At 51.2% G+C, this 14,134-nt stretch overlaps 7 protein-coding genes across 7 annotated transcripts; 3 read left to right on the plus strand and 4 right to left on the minus strand.

Moving 5' to 3' along the window:
- Positions 1 to 131: 131 nt before the first annotated feature.
- Aspvir_007979 (uncharacterized protein) lies at positions 132 to 461 on the plus strand (the record flags this gene model as incomplete). The annotated part of the gene is made up of 1 exon (XM_043271155.1): positions 132 to 461. The coding sequence occupies one exon, from the start codon at positions 132 to 134 to the stop codon at positions 459 to 461; it is 330 nt and encodes a 109-aa protein (XP_043127090.1).
- A 1,108-nt stretch (positions 462 to 1,569) lies between these two features.
- On the minus strand, positions 1,570 to 3,006 carry Aspvir_007980 (stearoyl-CoA 9-desaturase sdeA; the record flags this gene model as incomplete). The annotated part of the gene is made up of 2 exons (XM_043271156.1): positions 1,570 to 2,699; positions 2,766 to 3,006. The coding sequence occupies 2 exons, from the start codon at positions 3,004 to 3,006 to the stop codon at positions 1,570 to 1,572; spliced, it is 1,371 nt and encodes a 456-aa protein (XP_043127091.1).
- A 1,618-nt stretch (positions 3,007 to 4,624) lies between these two features.
- On the minus strand, positions 4,625 to 5,038 carry Aspvir_007981 (uncharacterized protein; the record flags this gene model as incomplete). Its single annotated transcript, XM_043271157.1, has 1 exon — positions 4,625 to 5,038. The coding sequence occupies one exon, from the start codon at positions 5,036 to 5,038 to the stop codon at positions 4,625 to 4,627; it is 414 nt and encodes a 137-aa protein (XP_043127092.1).
- Positions 5,039 to 6,798: 1,760 nt separating this feature from the next.
- On the plus strand, positions 6,799 to 8,674 carry Aspvir_007982 (nucleobase:cation symporter-2 family protein; the record flags this gene model as incomplete). The annotated part of the gene is made up of 3 exons (XM_043271158.1): positions 6,799 to 6,890; positions 6,964 to 7,130; positions 7,182 to 8,674. The coding sequence occupies 3 exons, from the start codon at positions 6,799 to 6,801 to the stop codon at positions 8,672 to 8,674; spliced, it is 1,752 nt and encodes a 583-aa protein (XP_043127093.1).
- Positions 8,675 to 8,907: 233 nt separating this feature from the next.
- On the minus strand, positions 8,908 to 10,353 carry Aspvir_007983 (MOSC domain protein; the record flags this gene model as incomplete). Its single annotated transcript, XM_043271159.1, has 2 exons — positions 8,908 to 9,008; positions 9,057 to 10,353. 2 exons carry the CDS (start codon positions 10,351 to 10,353, stop codon positions 8,908 to 8,910), a joined length of 1,398 nt encoding a protein of 465 aa, XP_043127094.1.
- Positions 10,354 to 10,781: 428 nt separating this feature from the next.
- Aspvir_007984 (uncharacterized protein) lies at positions 10,782 to 12,163 on the plus strand (the record flags this gene model as incomplete). Its single annotated transcript, XM_043271160.1, has 5 exons — positions 10,782 to 10,824; positions 10,879 to 11,101; positions 11,171 to 11,223; positions 11,267 to 11,901; positions 11,963 to 12,163. The coding sequence occupies 5 exons, from the start codon at positions 10,782 to 10,784 to the stop codon at positions 12,161 to 12,163; spliced, it is 1,155 nt and encodes a 384-aa protein (XP_043127095.1).
- Positions 12,164 to 12,393: 230 nt separating this feature from the next.
- On the minus strand, positions 12,394 to 13,437 carry Aspvir_007985 (uncharacterized protein; the record flags this gene model as incomplete). Its single annotated transcript, XM_043271161.1, has 1 exon — positions 12,394 to 13,437. The coding sequence occupies one exon, from the start codon at positions 13,435 to 13,437 to the stop codon at positions 12,394 to 12,396; it is 1,044 nt and encodes a 347-aa protein (XP_043127096.1).
- Between the last annotated feature and the right edge of the window lie 697 nt (positions 13,438 to 14,134).

A 14,134-nucleotide genomic window follows, 5' to 3' on the forward strand; every position in this document is an offset into this window, starting at 1 on the left:
AGATCAATGGATAAGATGAAGTGTTGTAATATAGACTTTACTTATTATTAATATGCTCTTTAGACACGTTACATGTGGTTTGGTAAATCTAAGGTAGGATCCTGTGGGGTTGGGGCATCTGGGGATTCTCCATGTCGCTGGCCCCGCTCTTCGTCTTTTCGATCGTCTACGGCCTCTTCGCAGGCTCATACACCAGTACCTGGCCGGGGATCATGCGCGACGTCGTCCGCAAGAAGAGCTCCGCGGAGTCCAGCATGGTCTTCGCCTGCCTGGCTGCCGGCCGGGGCATCGGGAATCTTGTTTCGGGGCCGCTCAGCGAGGCACTAATCAAGAGCACGCCGTGGAAGGGCCAAGCAGGCTATGGCTATGGGAGTGGGTATGGCAGTCTGATCGTCTTCACGGGTATCACGGGGGTGATTGGAGGAGGGAGCTACGTGGCGCGCTGTTTCAGGTGGATATGATGTACATACTGTTACACTACACAACCAGACCACATCATCTCTGGTTTCTGGATAATGGGGGCCGGCAGCTTGCATACCCCGCTCAATGCCTAAACAAAGCAGATCTCGAGCAGAGTCAGACAAGTTCATATCTGTAGAGAAAAAGCATACACATACATTCATCTTCAATGCACATCTGGTTCTGAATATAAGATAGGCACAATATCCTTAAATTAGGACATCACCTCCAGTCTGTTTCTCTGTAGGTAACTGATTACTACCAGTGTACCGACTATCACAACTCTACCATGGAATCCAGTCCCCAGAGCATTTCTGTCAAACCATCTTACCTTGTAGCCACTTACTAAATCTGATTTACGGAGTAAACAGACTACAGTAATTTAGTACCGAGATAGTAACTTACTACCAATTGAGGCACGTGGATAGCATCCAGTCTACCGTGTAGATCCCCATATTCGTACAACTATAAAAAAGACAAGGATATGGAAGAGATTCAGACGCTATAGTGCGCTTCTGTAGCAGCTAAGTCTTAGTTAATGAGTATGCTGCTTAGCTCGGATGCAGCAGACTAACCAAGATGAGATAGTGCATCCCCTCATTTCAGTGTTTCACGGAGCTTCGTCACTCAGCCTTGACCCCAGGATTGCTCCTTGGTTTACCTTAAATCTCCTACCGACCCCAATTCCTTCTATGGTTTTTACCATGGAACCCTGATGCTAGCCATCGTGATGTTCATCAAAACAGAGGCTTTCATGGTAGGTTACTATATGGGTCTGCACTGCTCTGGCCCATATTCTACTCAGTTTTAATGGGAAAAAAGAAAAAAACGGATTGATATCATGTCTTTTAACATTCGTTTAAAACAGGTCTGTGTATCTCGCATTTTAAAAGACTTCAGTTCGACGGATCCATGAATGTGCCGAAGCATGTGACGAGCAACCCAACTCCAGCAACTCCAAACGTACCGGAAGGAAAAATTTCAGAACGCCCACAATGTGCTAGACTTTGAACATCACGATGTGAGATGAGAAAACAGGGGAGAATACGCTCGAAACTCAGCGGCGGTCATAAATACAGGAGGACAAAGAGATATAGTGTAAGGAAATGTTCATGCCGCGTCAGCGGTGGGAATGGGCTCGGGGATCTTGGTGACCTGCTGACCAGCGCGGATAATGCGCTGACCAGACTCGTCACGGACATATTCGCTGCTCTCTTTCTGAGCACGCTTCCAGATCTCAACTTCACAGCCGCCGCGAATAACGCCGACACGCATGGTAGACAGCAGGTTGTGGGCGGCATTCGAGTGGTAGTAGACGCCACCGTTGAACATGGCAGTAGCATCCTTGCCAATACCGGAGTTGATCATAGCCTTGCCACCAGGGTGGTCCTTGATAAAATCAGTCACATCGTGGACAACACCAGCAATAGCAATCAGTCCGCGGCCGTTCTTGGCCTGCTCAACATAGTCATCCCACTCCATGACGGGAAGCTGGTCAAGAGGGACACCCCAATCCAACTTGGCACGCTTCTGGTCGATCTTCTTCTGGAGCTGCTGAATACGACCTTTTTCAATTTCGTTGGCACGGAACTGCTTCAGATCATAGGCCAGACCAAGCTGCTTCCAGATCCAGATGCTCCACTTGGTAGGATCATACTGGTGCCACTCAATGGCATTGCGGTAGTCCGAGGGGAATTCGTGGTGGAAGTTGTGGTAACCCTCGCCAAGAGTGACCAGAGCAGTGATAACGTGATCCCTGGGGGAGTTGCGGTCGTCGAAGGGCTGGTCGCCGAGCCAGTGGGCCAGAGAGTTGACACAGAAAGTGGCTTGCTGAACGAAGAAGATACGCAGGATACCGGCATAGATGAAGCCGCCGAACCAGTCACCCCAGCCGAGACCGGCCACGAGCATGGGCACGACGAGCCCCATCACTAGGACCACCTTCAGGTAGTTGCGGTGTTGCCACACGACGACGGGGTCTTCGTTCAAGTCGGTGATGTCGGTACGGCCGATACGCTTGGGGTTCTGCTTCATAACCATCCAGCCGAGGTGCGAGTAAAGGAGACCCTTGCGGACAGAGTAGGGGTCCTTGTCGGTGTCGGTATAACGGTGGTGAGCGCGGTGGTCCCGAGCCCACCAGCGGATGGAGCCTTCGACTGCACCACCACCAACGGCTGCGAGCCAGATACGCAGAGGCAGACGAGCAGAGTAGGAGCAGTGAGCCCAAAGACGATGGTATCCTGCACATCAGGCATTAGTATTTCTAGGGATTCCCTTCCCCAGGATATGAGTCTGTGGCAACTAACCTGCTGTGATACCGAGACCGGTGAAGTAGTAGTAGATAACGGCCCAGATGGCGGTCTTGAGCTGCAGAGGCACCCAGAAAGATTGGATGCACCCGTACACGGGGATACCAATGATGAGGACGACGTTCAACCAGTTGACATGCTTGTACCAGTTCTGACGAGTGATGGCCGTGTCGGCAATATGGACCTTCTTGGGGTCACCAGCCCGCGGGCGAGAAGCGTCTCCAGGCTTCGCAGACATGTTGCCGACCTTTTTGCGCTTCTCTTCAAGTCCTCTAATTTCGGGGCGGAGGTGTATCTGCGAGGAAAGAACGTCCGCACTTAATGGTTGCCAAACCGGGGCAGGTTGATGGGGGAGGAGCAAGGCTCTTAAAAAGAAGACGCGGGAACGAAAGAATTAAAAAGGCAAAGAAGACTGAAGCAGGTGGGGAAGAAAGAAGCGTGAAGGCGAAAAAAAGTAGTGAGCAGACGGAAAAGACAGGGCAAGGAGAACTTGACCGTTCAACTACAGTCACCCCAGGGTCCACAAGCCGATGATGGTTGGGGCAACGAACGGATTGGATTCGGACAATGCAGGGCGGAGAGATGTTGCTATGATGAAAGAAGACGGGATGGGGACGGACGGAGAAGGATAACAGGTGGACTGACAATGATCAGATGCCTGTGATCATGAGGTTCCGAGGTCAAACGGAGGACAACCTCGTTATCAAACTACAGCTTCTGTCAATTTTGATGCCTCCAACTGTCAAATCCGCAACCGACCATACAAAACCTGGGTATAGAACGATGACCGCTATCAGGGCCATAAGCTACCTAAGGTAGGTTGTTGGGCGGGCGATCTGATGGCGAATCGACGGCTAGAATCTTCCGCTTTCGGACTAGGGGCCTTCAAATCCGCCAATCAGAGCAGATTCGCCTTCTGTTGAATCCCCAACACTTTTTACCGTACCGAGTGCCCTTGCAGGTACTCCGTACCTACATACATAAACATTATTCCTTACAAATGTGGCTGAAGATCCCTTTTTGGCCACTCGCAGTCTGTGGCGGCTCCTTATTCCAATTTTCCGTAGCCAACCTATCTAACGGCTCAATTCTCCGCGATACATCTGGATGATGAATGGTCAGGGCTTCAGGCTGCACTTTATCGAATCTTTCCAAGGCCAGAAAAGTACCAAGAGCAAAAATCATAGGCGTTTCACATCAACTTCTGGGAAGAAATTTAGAGTTGTTCGCTAACACATGGCCAAGACCTTTGTGCCTCAGGCAGTAAGCAGCTTTCATGTAAGTCACTTTCATGAGATCATACCTACGCAAAGATGATAAAAATTATATTATGCTTGCTATATTTATAGACTTGCTAGAATGATGGCTGCGCCAATGGTACTGCAGCGATCTGTCTGAGCTATGACTCAATGGATCTTTAATTGATGTATGTGACGGAGCGTACATTTGTCCACTCCTTAACTGCAAAGTGTCATTTGTCGACAGAGGTACCAACAGCCATACAAAGATGTAGTTGCGAAGTCTGATATTAGGAGAATGGGTGCGTTTGAGCTTTTTGGGGCAGATTTGCCTATCTCTATGGTCCCTGGACATGGACTTCTACAGTGCATCCGACTACATGAGAACTTCAGACACCAAGACGCAGGACTCATCACTCATATCGTCACTTCTACGTTTTCGTATCCTATAGAGCGAGTGCGGCCCTCGAATCAGCTGCAGTTTGCAGGGTACGTGGTAAGTCTGTGCGTAATGAGCGCTTATAGAATGTATCCAATGCTTAAACCTGAGACCCACCGATTTGCTCATTCACTTTCCCTATACCGCAAGGTTGGCGAAGATGATCGGATTCTGTCTGGCTAGCCATGTGAACTTCCAGATTCGAATGCTTCATGCAAAGAGGCATCGTATTGCTCCTTATCCTTGACTCTGTGTTTAATAACCTGAAAGGCATTGAATGTCCAGTAAGGCATAGTGATTCGCCAGAAAGCTGGATCCTCGTGAGCTTTAGAGAACCTCGGTTGAATATGATCGTAAAATATCTTGAACAATGCCGTGGGACTACTCAGGGCTAGACAGAACCAAAACGTCATCCTCTCCCATCCCTCCTGCAAGATGGGGTGGAGAGGGAATGGCAGCTTGTCCTTCATTTCCTCCTCTGAGAGAGCCTCCATGAACTCTTTCTGAAGAACTTGGTAGTCATCCATGCTGATCAATTCAATAGCCTGATTCGTCAACCAGTATGGAGGTTGAATCATTTCCACGTCGGACATCTCAGCGAAAAAAAGCAAGGCCAGATAACTATCATCCAGACTGTTGATTGCATTAGGCTGGTGACAAAGACAACTTCACAAAATGCAAGGATATCATTGACATAAGAGTCGACAGTGGTGTAAGTAATATTTTTGGGTATGTCAACTGGAATATGTACTTTACCTTCTCCAATTGTTGCATTTCTAGGGTAACGGGCCTGTTACTCAAAATCAGGAAACCATTCTCATCAAGAATAAAGGAACCAATATTTGGCAAAGGAGTAGGTGCCAAAGCTAGCATGATGCAGGAGATGCTATGGAAAAGGTTCTTGCGCAGCTTGAGATTATGGCAGCCTTCCTCCCATGTTTCAGGAACCATTTTGGCCCTCAATGGCGTGATATATTCTATCAAACGATAGGGTGTGTCCAGCGCGACCTTATCTTTGTTGGATGTTGAAGGTACTGGGATGGAGTGGGATAGCCTAGCCAATCTAACAGTCCGGGCTATAAAAAGGCAGGTTGTCGAGAAGTGTGAACTAGGGGCTGTAAGCAATCGTTCTTCTTCGAATATACGTAAGGTTGGTACACCGTTTGGCCAGTGGATAGCCCAGACCCATAAAGACGTGGAATAGGAACAGACGGACGGTCTTCTTAGGGCCATGTGTAGGTCCCTGCTTCACAACGAACCTTTCTCGTCCGCATTACCTGGTCAGCAGTTCTCGCCAATTCGGTAAGGCAAGGGAAATCGGATCATCAACTGTCTCTTAAGCGTCTTGTCCTTGACCACCCATGTATCCAGTCCTCCACATCAACAATATGGCAGATGTCTGCAGAAGCAAGGCCGAGATGGTGGGCCGCAAGTGTCGCTATCAGTTCACGATTCCGGTACAAGTGGACAGGATTGAATCCTTTGATCCAAATAGCCCAGCCGGTGGAGGATATGGGCATCTTCTTCCTTTGCAGCTTCGTATGTGATCTCGCCTCGAAGCAAGCGAAGAGCTTTTATTGTGGCAGGAGAATCATGACCCTGAGACATCCCTTCAAATCGGGCACTTTCAGTTCTCTATCTAGAGATATTCCATAACCAGGCACATATCTGTCTGTCAAGGTCAATCTCAATCTCACCATAACTTAGAGGGACAGCCTGACAGGAACTAAAGGAAGAACTCAGATATCGTTCGGCCTATAGCTATCAGAGCCTGTGCAAGTTCGGCGCCCCCCGCCTTGCTGATAAGACGGGTGGATTTTACACAAACAGCACCTGTCAGCCAGGGCGGTTCTTATCACCTCCACACGAGTTAAGCGTCGCAGTTCCACAAGGAACGACACTAACGATGGTTAGTGGTCAGTCCGCCAGTGCAATCCGCTAAAAGCGTAGCTGGAATCCTTCCACGCGACGAGAGAGATAACCAATCGCCAGAATTATTCGATAGATTCACGCATCCGGATTCTATCAGCTTTGATAGAGCCGTATCGCTGTTACGCTTGTAGCATCCTCATCAAATCTTGCCAGTTCGCAAAATGCGCATCTTATATAGGACGCACTGGTTCCATTCAATGCGCGGACCCAGAATCCCCAGGCTCGTTCCTGATCAGCTCCATTTTGTTCGGCCAAGATTGAGTCATTGACCGATTTCGGGGTTTTTCTTCCCCGCACATTCTGTGCCACAGCCATTATCTTGCACACCACATTTCACAGTCATTGCGAATAACACTAGACTTGAAATCTCGTCCATAGGAAGGGCCATCGGCACACACCTTTCGTTACCTCATCATCCACCATGGACGGTCCCGATCGAATCGGTCCTGATCACAGTCCAAGGCGGACTTTCCGCGATAAAGCTCAACGGCTTGTGAAGACATGGACCACCAAGTAAGTCGGCTAGGAGCCCTCGTGCCTATCTCTCATCATCTTTGTATGCTAATCCATGCATGATTAACAACAGAGAAGGATTGGTTGGAGACTACAACTACGCCTACCTCTTCACACCAAGGATCCCCTTTACCAAGAACATCAGAAGGACGGCCCCTTTCTTTGGACTGCACGACAGGTTACCTGTGCTACTTGCCTTCATTCTGGGTCTCCAACATGCTCTGGCGATGTTGGCTGGAGGTAAGCTCAGAGACGTTATCCATCCGACTGCCACTGATTAATCGTTACAAGTCATATCTCCTCCCATCATCTTGGGCGGTTCTAGTGGCGCCAACTTCGGAGATGCCGAATACCAGTACCTCGTTTCCGCGTCATTGATTGTCTCCGGCCTGCTATCCGCTATTCAGATGGCCCGCTTACGCATCTGGAAGACTCGATACTTCATTGGTACTGGCTTGATATCGGTCGTCGGCACCTCCTTCTCCGCAATCACCGTCGCATCGGGAACATTCTCTCAGATGTATGCGTCTGGATACTGCCCAATGGATGCCAACGGCAAGAAGCTGCCGTGCCCTAGAGGTTATGGAGCTATTCTGGGCACCGCTTGCTTGTGCTCTCTACTTACGATCGGCCTGTCCTTCATGAGCCCAAGGATCTTAAAACGCATTTTCCCGCCTATGGTGACTGGTCCTACGGTCCTGTTGATTGGGGCAAGCCTCATCGAAAGTGGCATGAAGGACTGGGCTGGTGGCTCTGGCTGTGGATCGGACCCATCCGCTCGTGCTCTGTGTCCCAGTGCTGGTGCGCCACATGCTCTCCCCTGGGGAAGTGCTGAGTTTATCGGCCTTGGATTCCTGGTTTTCGTGACGATCATCCTTTGCGAGCGGTTCGGCTCCCCTATTATGAAATCGTGCGCCGTCGTGGTCGGTCTTCTGGTCGGATGTATCGTGGCAGCTGCCTGCGGCTACTTCGACAGATCGGGCATCGACTCTGCGCCGGTTGTCTCATTCATCTGGGTGAAAACGTTCCCATTAACTATATACGCGCCTCTGATCCTTCCGTTCCTGGCACTCTACATCGTTATCATGATGGAGTCGATCGGTGATATCACAGCCACCTGCGATGTCTCCCAGCTCGAAGTCGAAGGTGCCGAATTCGATTCGCGCATCCAGGGTGGTGTCCTGGGCAATGGATTGACCTGCCTGCTGGCTGGACTCTCCACCATCACGCCCATGTCGGTCTTTGCTCAGAACAACGGTGTCATTGCTCTGACAAAATGCGCCAACCGCAAGGCCGGCTACTGCTGCTGCTTTTTCCTCGTTGTCATGGGCGTCTTCGCCAAGTTCGCTGCCGCCATCGTTGCCATCCCCAAGCCTGTCCTCGGCGGCATGACCACGTTTCTGTTCTCATCCGTTGCCATCTCCGGCATCCGCATCATCTCCACGATCCCATTCACCCGGCGCAACCGGTTTATCTTGACGGCCTCTTTCGCGGTCGGTATGGCCGCTACGCTGGTGCCCGACTGGTTCTCGTTCTTCTTCACCTATAGTGGCGATAACCATGCCCTGGAGGGTCTGCTGAACGCTGTGGAGCTCGTTATGGAAAATGGATTTGCAATTACCGCTGTTATCGGATTGATCCTCAACCTCCTCCTTCCGGAAGATCCCGACGACGAGGCGGCCATCGTGGAGGCTACCGCAAGCGATGCGCCGTCGGAGGAGCTGAAAGGTTCAGATCCTCCTTCGTTCAAGGCAGGGCACCCATCTGGCTCTCTGGCTGTATGATTAATTATGTTACGCTGCATGGCTGAGGAGGCATTGCCCGTGCGTCACGTTGTTTTGATGTTCTTTCTGGATACCCTTCTTTGGCACTGTTTCCAAGGATATATAATTCAAATCATGATCTTCAACATTACTCTACTACTATGATTTCGTTCCTAAATTCGTAGCATAACAATGCTTTGCCGTGCCAGGTACGTGGAGGCCAATTTTCAAGCTTAGGCCACTTGAATGCTGGACTATACCCCTTCCACAATCTCGCCCAGTTTCAGCAACTTGATATAGCAATGCTCGCCCGTCTCCAACACGGAGACAGTATCGCCTACGCGAATGACGAACTCTATCAACGGTTAGTAAATCGATCATTCATCACCGGAACGTCACTAACCCTGTACAGCAGGAACACACTGCATCCCCAAACACGCATTCGTCGGATCCCCAGGGTCAATCCGCCTATAACTTTTCAGCGTTCTGTCCGGCTCAGACGCATGCCGGATGCCCGTGGCGGGGTCAACATTCGGCAGCCGACAGCGCATCGTCCGACAGGCGACATGTACCTCGACCCCGGCGTCAGCGTCACTCTTCACTCCCGTTGGCCGAATCAGGATGCGCTTCCAATGATCCTCCGCAAACGCCTCAGGCCCTTGGATGATGATGTTCGCCCTAAACCGCCGCACCGAGAGCCGGGGGATACCCCGTGCACATCGCGCCGCAACGTCATGGACACTCGCGATATTGAGGATATGCAGGGGATACGCATCCGCGAACCCTGTCACAGGCTGGAATCCCAGCTCCTCTTTGCGGGGCGCGTTGCGGAAGACCTGCCGGTGGTGCGTGGGGTCAACACGAAAGAGGGTGAGAGGACGAGAGACACCGGCGTGGGCGTCTGGGGGAGCTAGAAACTCCCGCAGGGATTGCGGAAGATGCCGGCCGTAGTCGTAGGCCACCGGGGTATCTTTCCAGATCTTCACAGGCACGGAAGGGTACGCGCTGGCGCGGTCTGGTGGCGGCACGAGCGGAACACTGAACGACAGCTCCCGGGGCACCAGACGCAGGGCTATCCCCAACTTGACCAGGCATGACAAAAGACCTCGACCAGCTGGTCGTGGGTAGTACATGATCATCACACCCTGAGACCGGACTTCGTCCAGATCGGGAGCGTAGTCGGGGGCAGCGGGATCAGGGACCCAGATCTCAGGCCGGATAAGCGTCAGCCGGCTGTAATGGCCATTACGGAGAGTCCGCGCATCCCAGTACGGCTGTGCCTTCCCATTGTTGGCGCTCGCGTGGTCAGGCGAGAAGTGTTCCGCGAAGCAGAAGTGTCGGTCGAACGCGAATCCGGTCGATACGACATCGGCGACGGCTAATTCCACCGCAGCGCAGCTTTTAATGGGATGAGTGAAGAGAGCTTTGATACGCCATGAAGGCTTGCCTTTGTCATCTACATCGCTTGAGGTTCCCTGGCCATACTTGGGGTCGAATTCGTCGTGGAGATTTGTGTGGCCTGGTGGAAGACCTAGCCGGCGGCATCCTCTCGGCTGCGCTGGATGGGCGGACCCGTATTGGCGGACAATGAAGATAAGTATAGGTAAAATTGAAACCAGCGAAATGCCTGTAGTCGACAGTAAAGCCTTCACAGCATCTTGTTGGAAGTTGGTGAAGCTGAATGGAGGTTCACTCAGCATTGAAGAGATGTGCTTTACAGAAGACCTGAGGAGTCACCAGCAAATTGCAAACTCAGCAAGTTGTAAAATACTCAGACCTTTCCTAATAGTGAATTTGTTTTGTATATTGAATCTAAGAGTATAAGCGTTCGAGGGGACGAAATAATTGTGGAGATGAGCCAATCCATCAGGGCGGAATCGGAATCCCTTAGCATCCACAATCAAAAAGTCTCCGCGCTGGAGTTGACGTATCTGTTGATAGTCTGGTGATCAACCATCCATTTCGGTGGACAGCAGCCGAATATATGGTTCAGCAAAGGTCGGACAACGTCAAGCTGGCAGACTAGAAAAATGCAAGATCTGGAGTGCAGTAATGTCCTAGATCGTCAATTTTCCCTCTTTCCTGACTCTGCCATCTTGCGTGTGATCACCGCCTGTTAAGTGCCACTATGAGCACACAGGATATCTTCGGTCTGTCCAGTCAAGATCCTGGTAGGTTATTAGATATGTAATTTTTGCGTTGTATATTGCTGATTTCTGTCATAGGTCGCGTCATTTCATTCCCTGCATCGCAGTATCTGCACGCGTCTACCGCGTCGCCAGTCCCTGGTGCGATTTCAACGGGACTCCCTCGGCTTGACCAGGCAATCAACCTGGTTTCTTCAGATGAGCCTTCACAGTCGTTAAGTGATGCGACGCTGGGGGGGATTCCTTGTGGTCATGTCACTGAGGTGTTCGGGCCACCTGGTGTAGGCAAAACGGCGCTGGCGTGAGTTTCACCACAGACGAACGGCCCTATGGTGAACCAACGAAGCCTAATTTTGACTGTGTATCTTAGAATGAGCATAACCGCAAACGCTCTATGTGACGGTGGTAAAGTGGTGTGGATTGGTACGACATCTTTGACCGTTGGAGATTATCGCTGACCGTTTAGATACTACCTCGCCACTGCCAAATCTCCGTTTAAAGAGCATGCTCACGCAGAGTCTCGACACAGCCAAATCGTCCGATACGCCACAACAACTCATGGACAGTCTAATCTACTTCCGCGCTCAGTCCCTGCCACATCTGCTAGCGCTTCTGCTCCACCCACCACAAGGATTCCCGCCCGAAAACACCAAGCTTCTGGTGGTCGACTCTGTGTCAGGGCCGTTCCCTTCGTACTTTCTGAGTCCGTCCGAGTTGAAATCCCGCCTGACGCAGGCGAAGATCACGGACAAGTCGCAGATCCATTGGCTCATGAACCGAAAATGGAACGTCACAGGCGAACTGGCAAATCAGCTGATGAAGCTGGCGGCTTCAAGACGACTGGCAGTGCTTCTCATCAACCAAACCCACACAAAGATCAAAGGGCTGCCACGTGCTACCCTTAGTCCGCTGCTTGCGGGTGGCGCGTGGGAGAATAGCGTGTACACCCGCATCGTCCTGTATCGCGATCTCCCGGCCCTTGAAGATGAAGAGTCAGAGATGGCTTCAAGGAGCGTTCGCTACGCAGAAGTCTTGAAGAGGGATGGCAAGGCATTGACAGTGAGATCAGATGAGAATATCGTACCGTTCACGATCGACTCGGTAATAATCACCCTATAGACAATGGGATTGCGTCAACATCCGACTGACATGACGGAAACAGGGCTCTCTACGTGGGACGGACACGACTCAGCCGTCCCGCGCTGTTCCACAGCAGCCGGTTGAGGAGACTTTCCGTGCGGGTGCGCGGAAGCGGAAAGTGGACGAGATTGCGGACAGTCAGGATGAGGATGATTCCGACGATGACTTTGGATGGGTTGATGGCGACAATGCTGGCTTGGTCGAAGGGCCTGCCGACGACTGATGAACTCACAGTACTCTTCCTGAAGGTCCAGGCAGGACCTCGCTGCTTGTTGCGCTTGGTCATTTCCGTGAATCGAGCTCAAGTTTTCTGAAGACATACAAGCGATCGTTGGAAGAACATACAACGGCCTCATCATTATAAGCTATAATATGCTACAACTATCTCAAAAAGAGTCATTAACGTATCGACATGACACCTCAATCGTTACGGAGGGTATTAGGACCAATGGCTCAAGCCATCCTTCGGTTACCATCTTCATGGGACCGCTGCTCAACCCATGTTGAAAATTCAGTCATTGCCAGGATCTTGCCATCTGGGATTTGCCCCTTGAGACTCCCAGTGCTTGCCCTCTTCATCTCGGCCTCGACGTTGTTGATCGCCGAAATCTCACATACGTTGACATCCCCGTTCACACCTGGCTGAACAGCCCCATTGTTCGGGCCGGCATTGAATTCCAGCGAACAGAGGTGGACGGCATCTCTGCCCATCATGGGACGTCTATGTCCGTGTATCACATCAACGAGCCTGCCAAGGACGGCAAACTCCAACTTCAGCTTTAAGCTATATATCGCGCCTTTCAGTGTAATCTGGACAGCGTAGTAGCTGGCGTACTCGAGGCCCAACAGGGCCAAATCCATCAAGACAATCAATATATTGATGCCCACGAGCTGGTGCATGATCCTCTGCTTATCTTTGTCCGATCCCAGCCGGAGCAGCTTGACCGTCTCCCATACATAGAGACCCGAGATGATCACCTCCTGTATCGTGAAGCCGGTCATCTGCAGCTTCTCCATGATATTGTATCCGTGCACGAATACAGGCGATCGATGGACAACATTGGATCCGTACGTCAGGACCGTGGTAGGGATATGCAGGAAGAAGATGTTGGCGATTATCATCACCAGCACCCGTCGCAGGATACGCTCATCGCGAAGAACAAGGTGCAGGCGCGAGTAGAGCACAAATGACTGCCCGGTCACCATTGTCCACCAGCCCACGCTGAGCATCGTGACCGACAAGGTGGAATTTGCCGAGGTAAAGAACTTGAGCATGAATCCTAGCGAGTATGGGACAACCCCGAGACATCCGGAGAGAAGCAAGCTCCAGAAATAGAGGCCTCTCCAACGCCGGAACGTCGATAGCACGAGCACGACGAGCTCAACGACGTTGTAGAAGGAGATGGCGCTAAAGATGAAGAGAGTCGCCTTGAGGCTGTCCCTGTGGTTCGCAAGCTCACCCGAGATACCGTCCAATGGATCTTGAATGGTCGACATCTCACGCTTTATGTTGATTTAGCATGGATCGTCTTGCTGAGCGTGTGGGTTAGGACATGAACCTAGGGCAGGTCGCAGTACACGAAGGTCGCAGTACAAGAATCACAACTCACAGAAAATCAAACACAAAACTCAATCATTCGAGATTGTAGCAGCAGTAGTGTCCTCTCCTGCTCTGCAGCCAGTCTCCTGTATCTTTTCAGTGGGCTTTCCTCGCTCAGAAATCACCGACGCATCAAGTCCAAGCGTAGATGCCTGGTTCTATCCAAACAAACCCAGCGACCAAATATTCATGACAGAAATTGACCCTCAAGTAGCGAACAGACAACATGTAAATGTACCTCACTTAGACCAAGAAACAGCCGAAAAATTGAACAGCCACCCGGGGCATACCACGCACAGCGCTCCTCAACTGCTGGGGTAGTACAAGTTGTTCACTCTCCCGTCGGAGATAATTCCTCCCCTTATTGCTGTGTACCCTCGACTGCTGCTTTCGACTTTCCCCCAGAGCAAACAATGATCGAATGCAACTGCATGCGTGTGATTGATGCGGGAAAGGGTCCTGGGCCTTCCCTGCTTTTCGGCATTTCTTCGTGATTTTTGCGTCTAGGCCCAGATAGTTAGGGGGCCAAAAGTTTGCCTACGGAGGATGGCCAATCCCTCTGCGGGTAGCATTGCGATGGCGTCCTTCGCCGAA

Source organism: Aspergillus viridinutans (assembly GCF_018404265.1).
Source record: "Aspergillus viridinutans IFM 47045 DNA, scaffold_6, whole genome shotgun sequence".
Taxonomy (NCBI): Eukaryota; Fungi; Ascomycota; class Eurotiomycetes; order Eurotiales; family Aspergillaceae; genus Aspergillus; species Aspergillus viridinutans.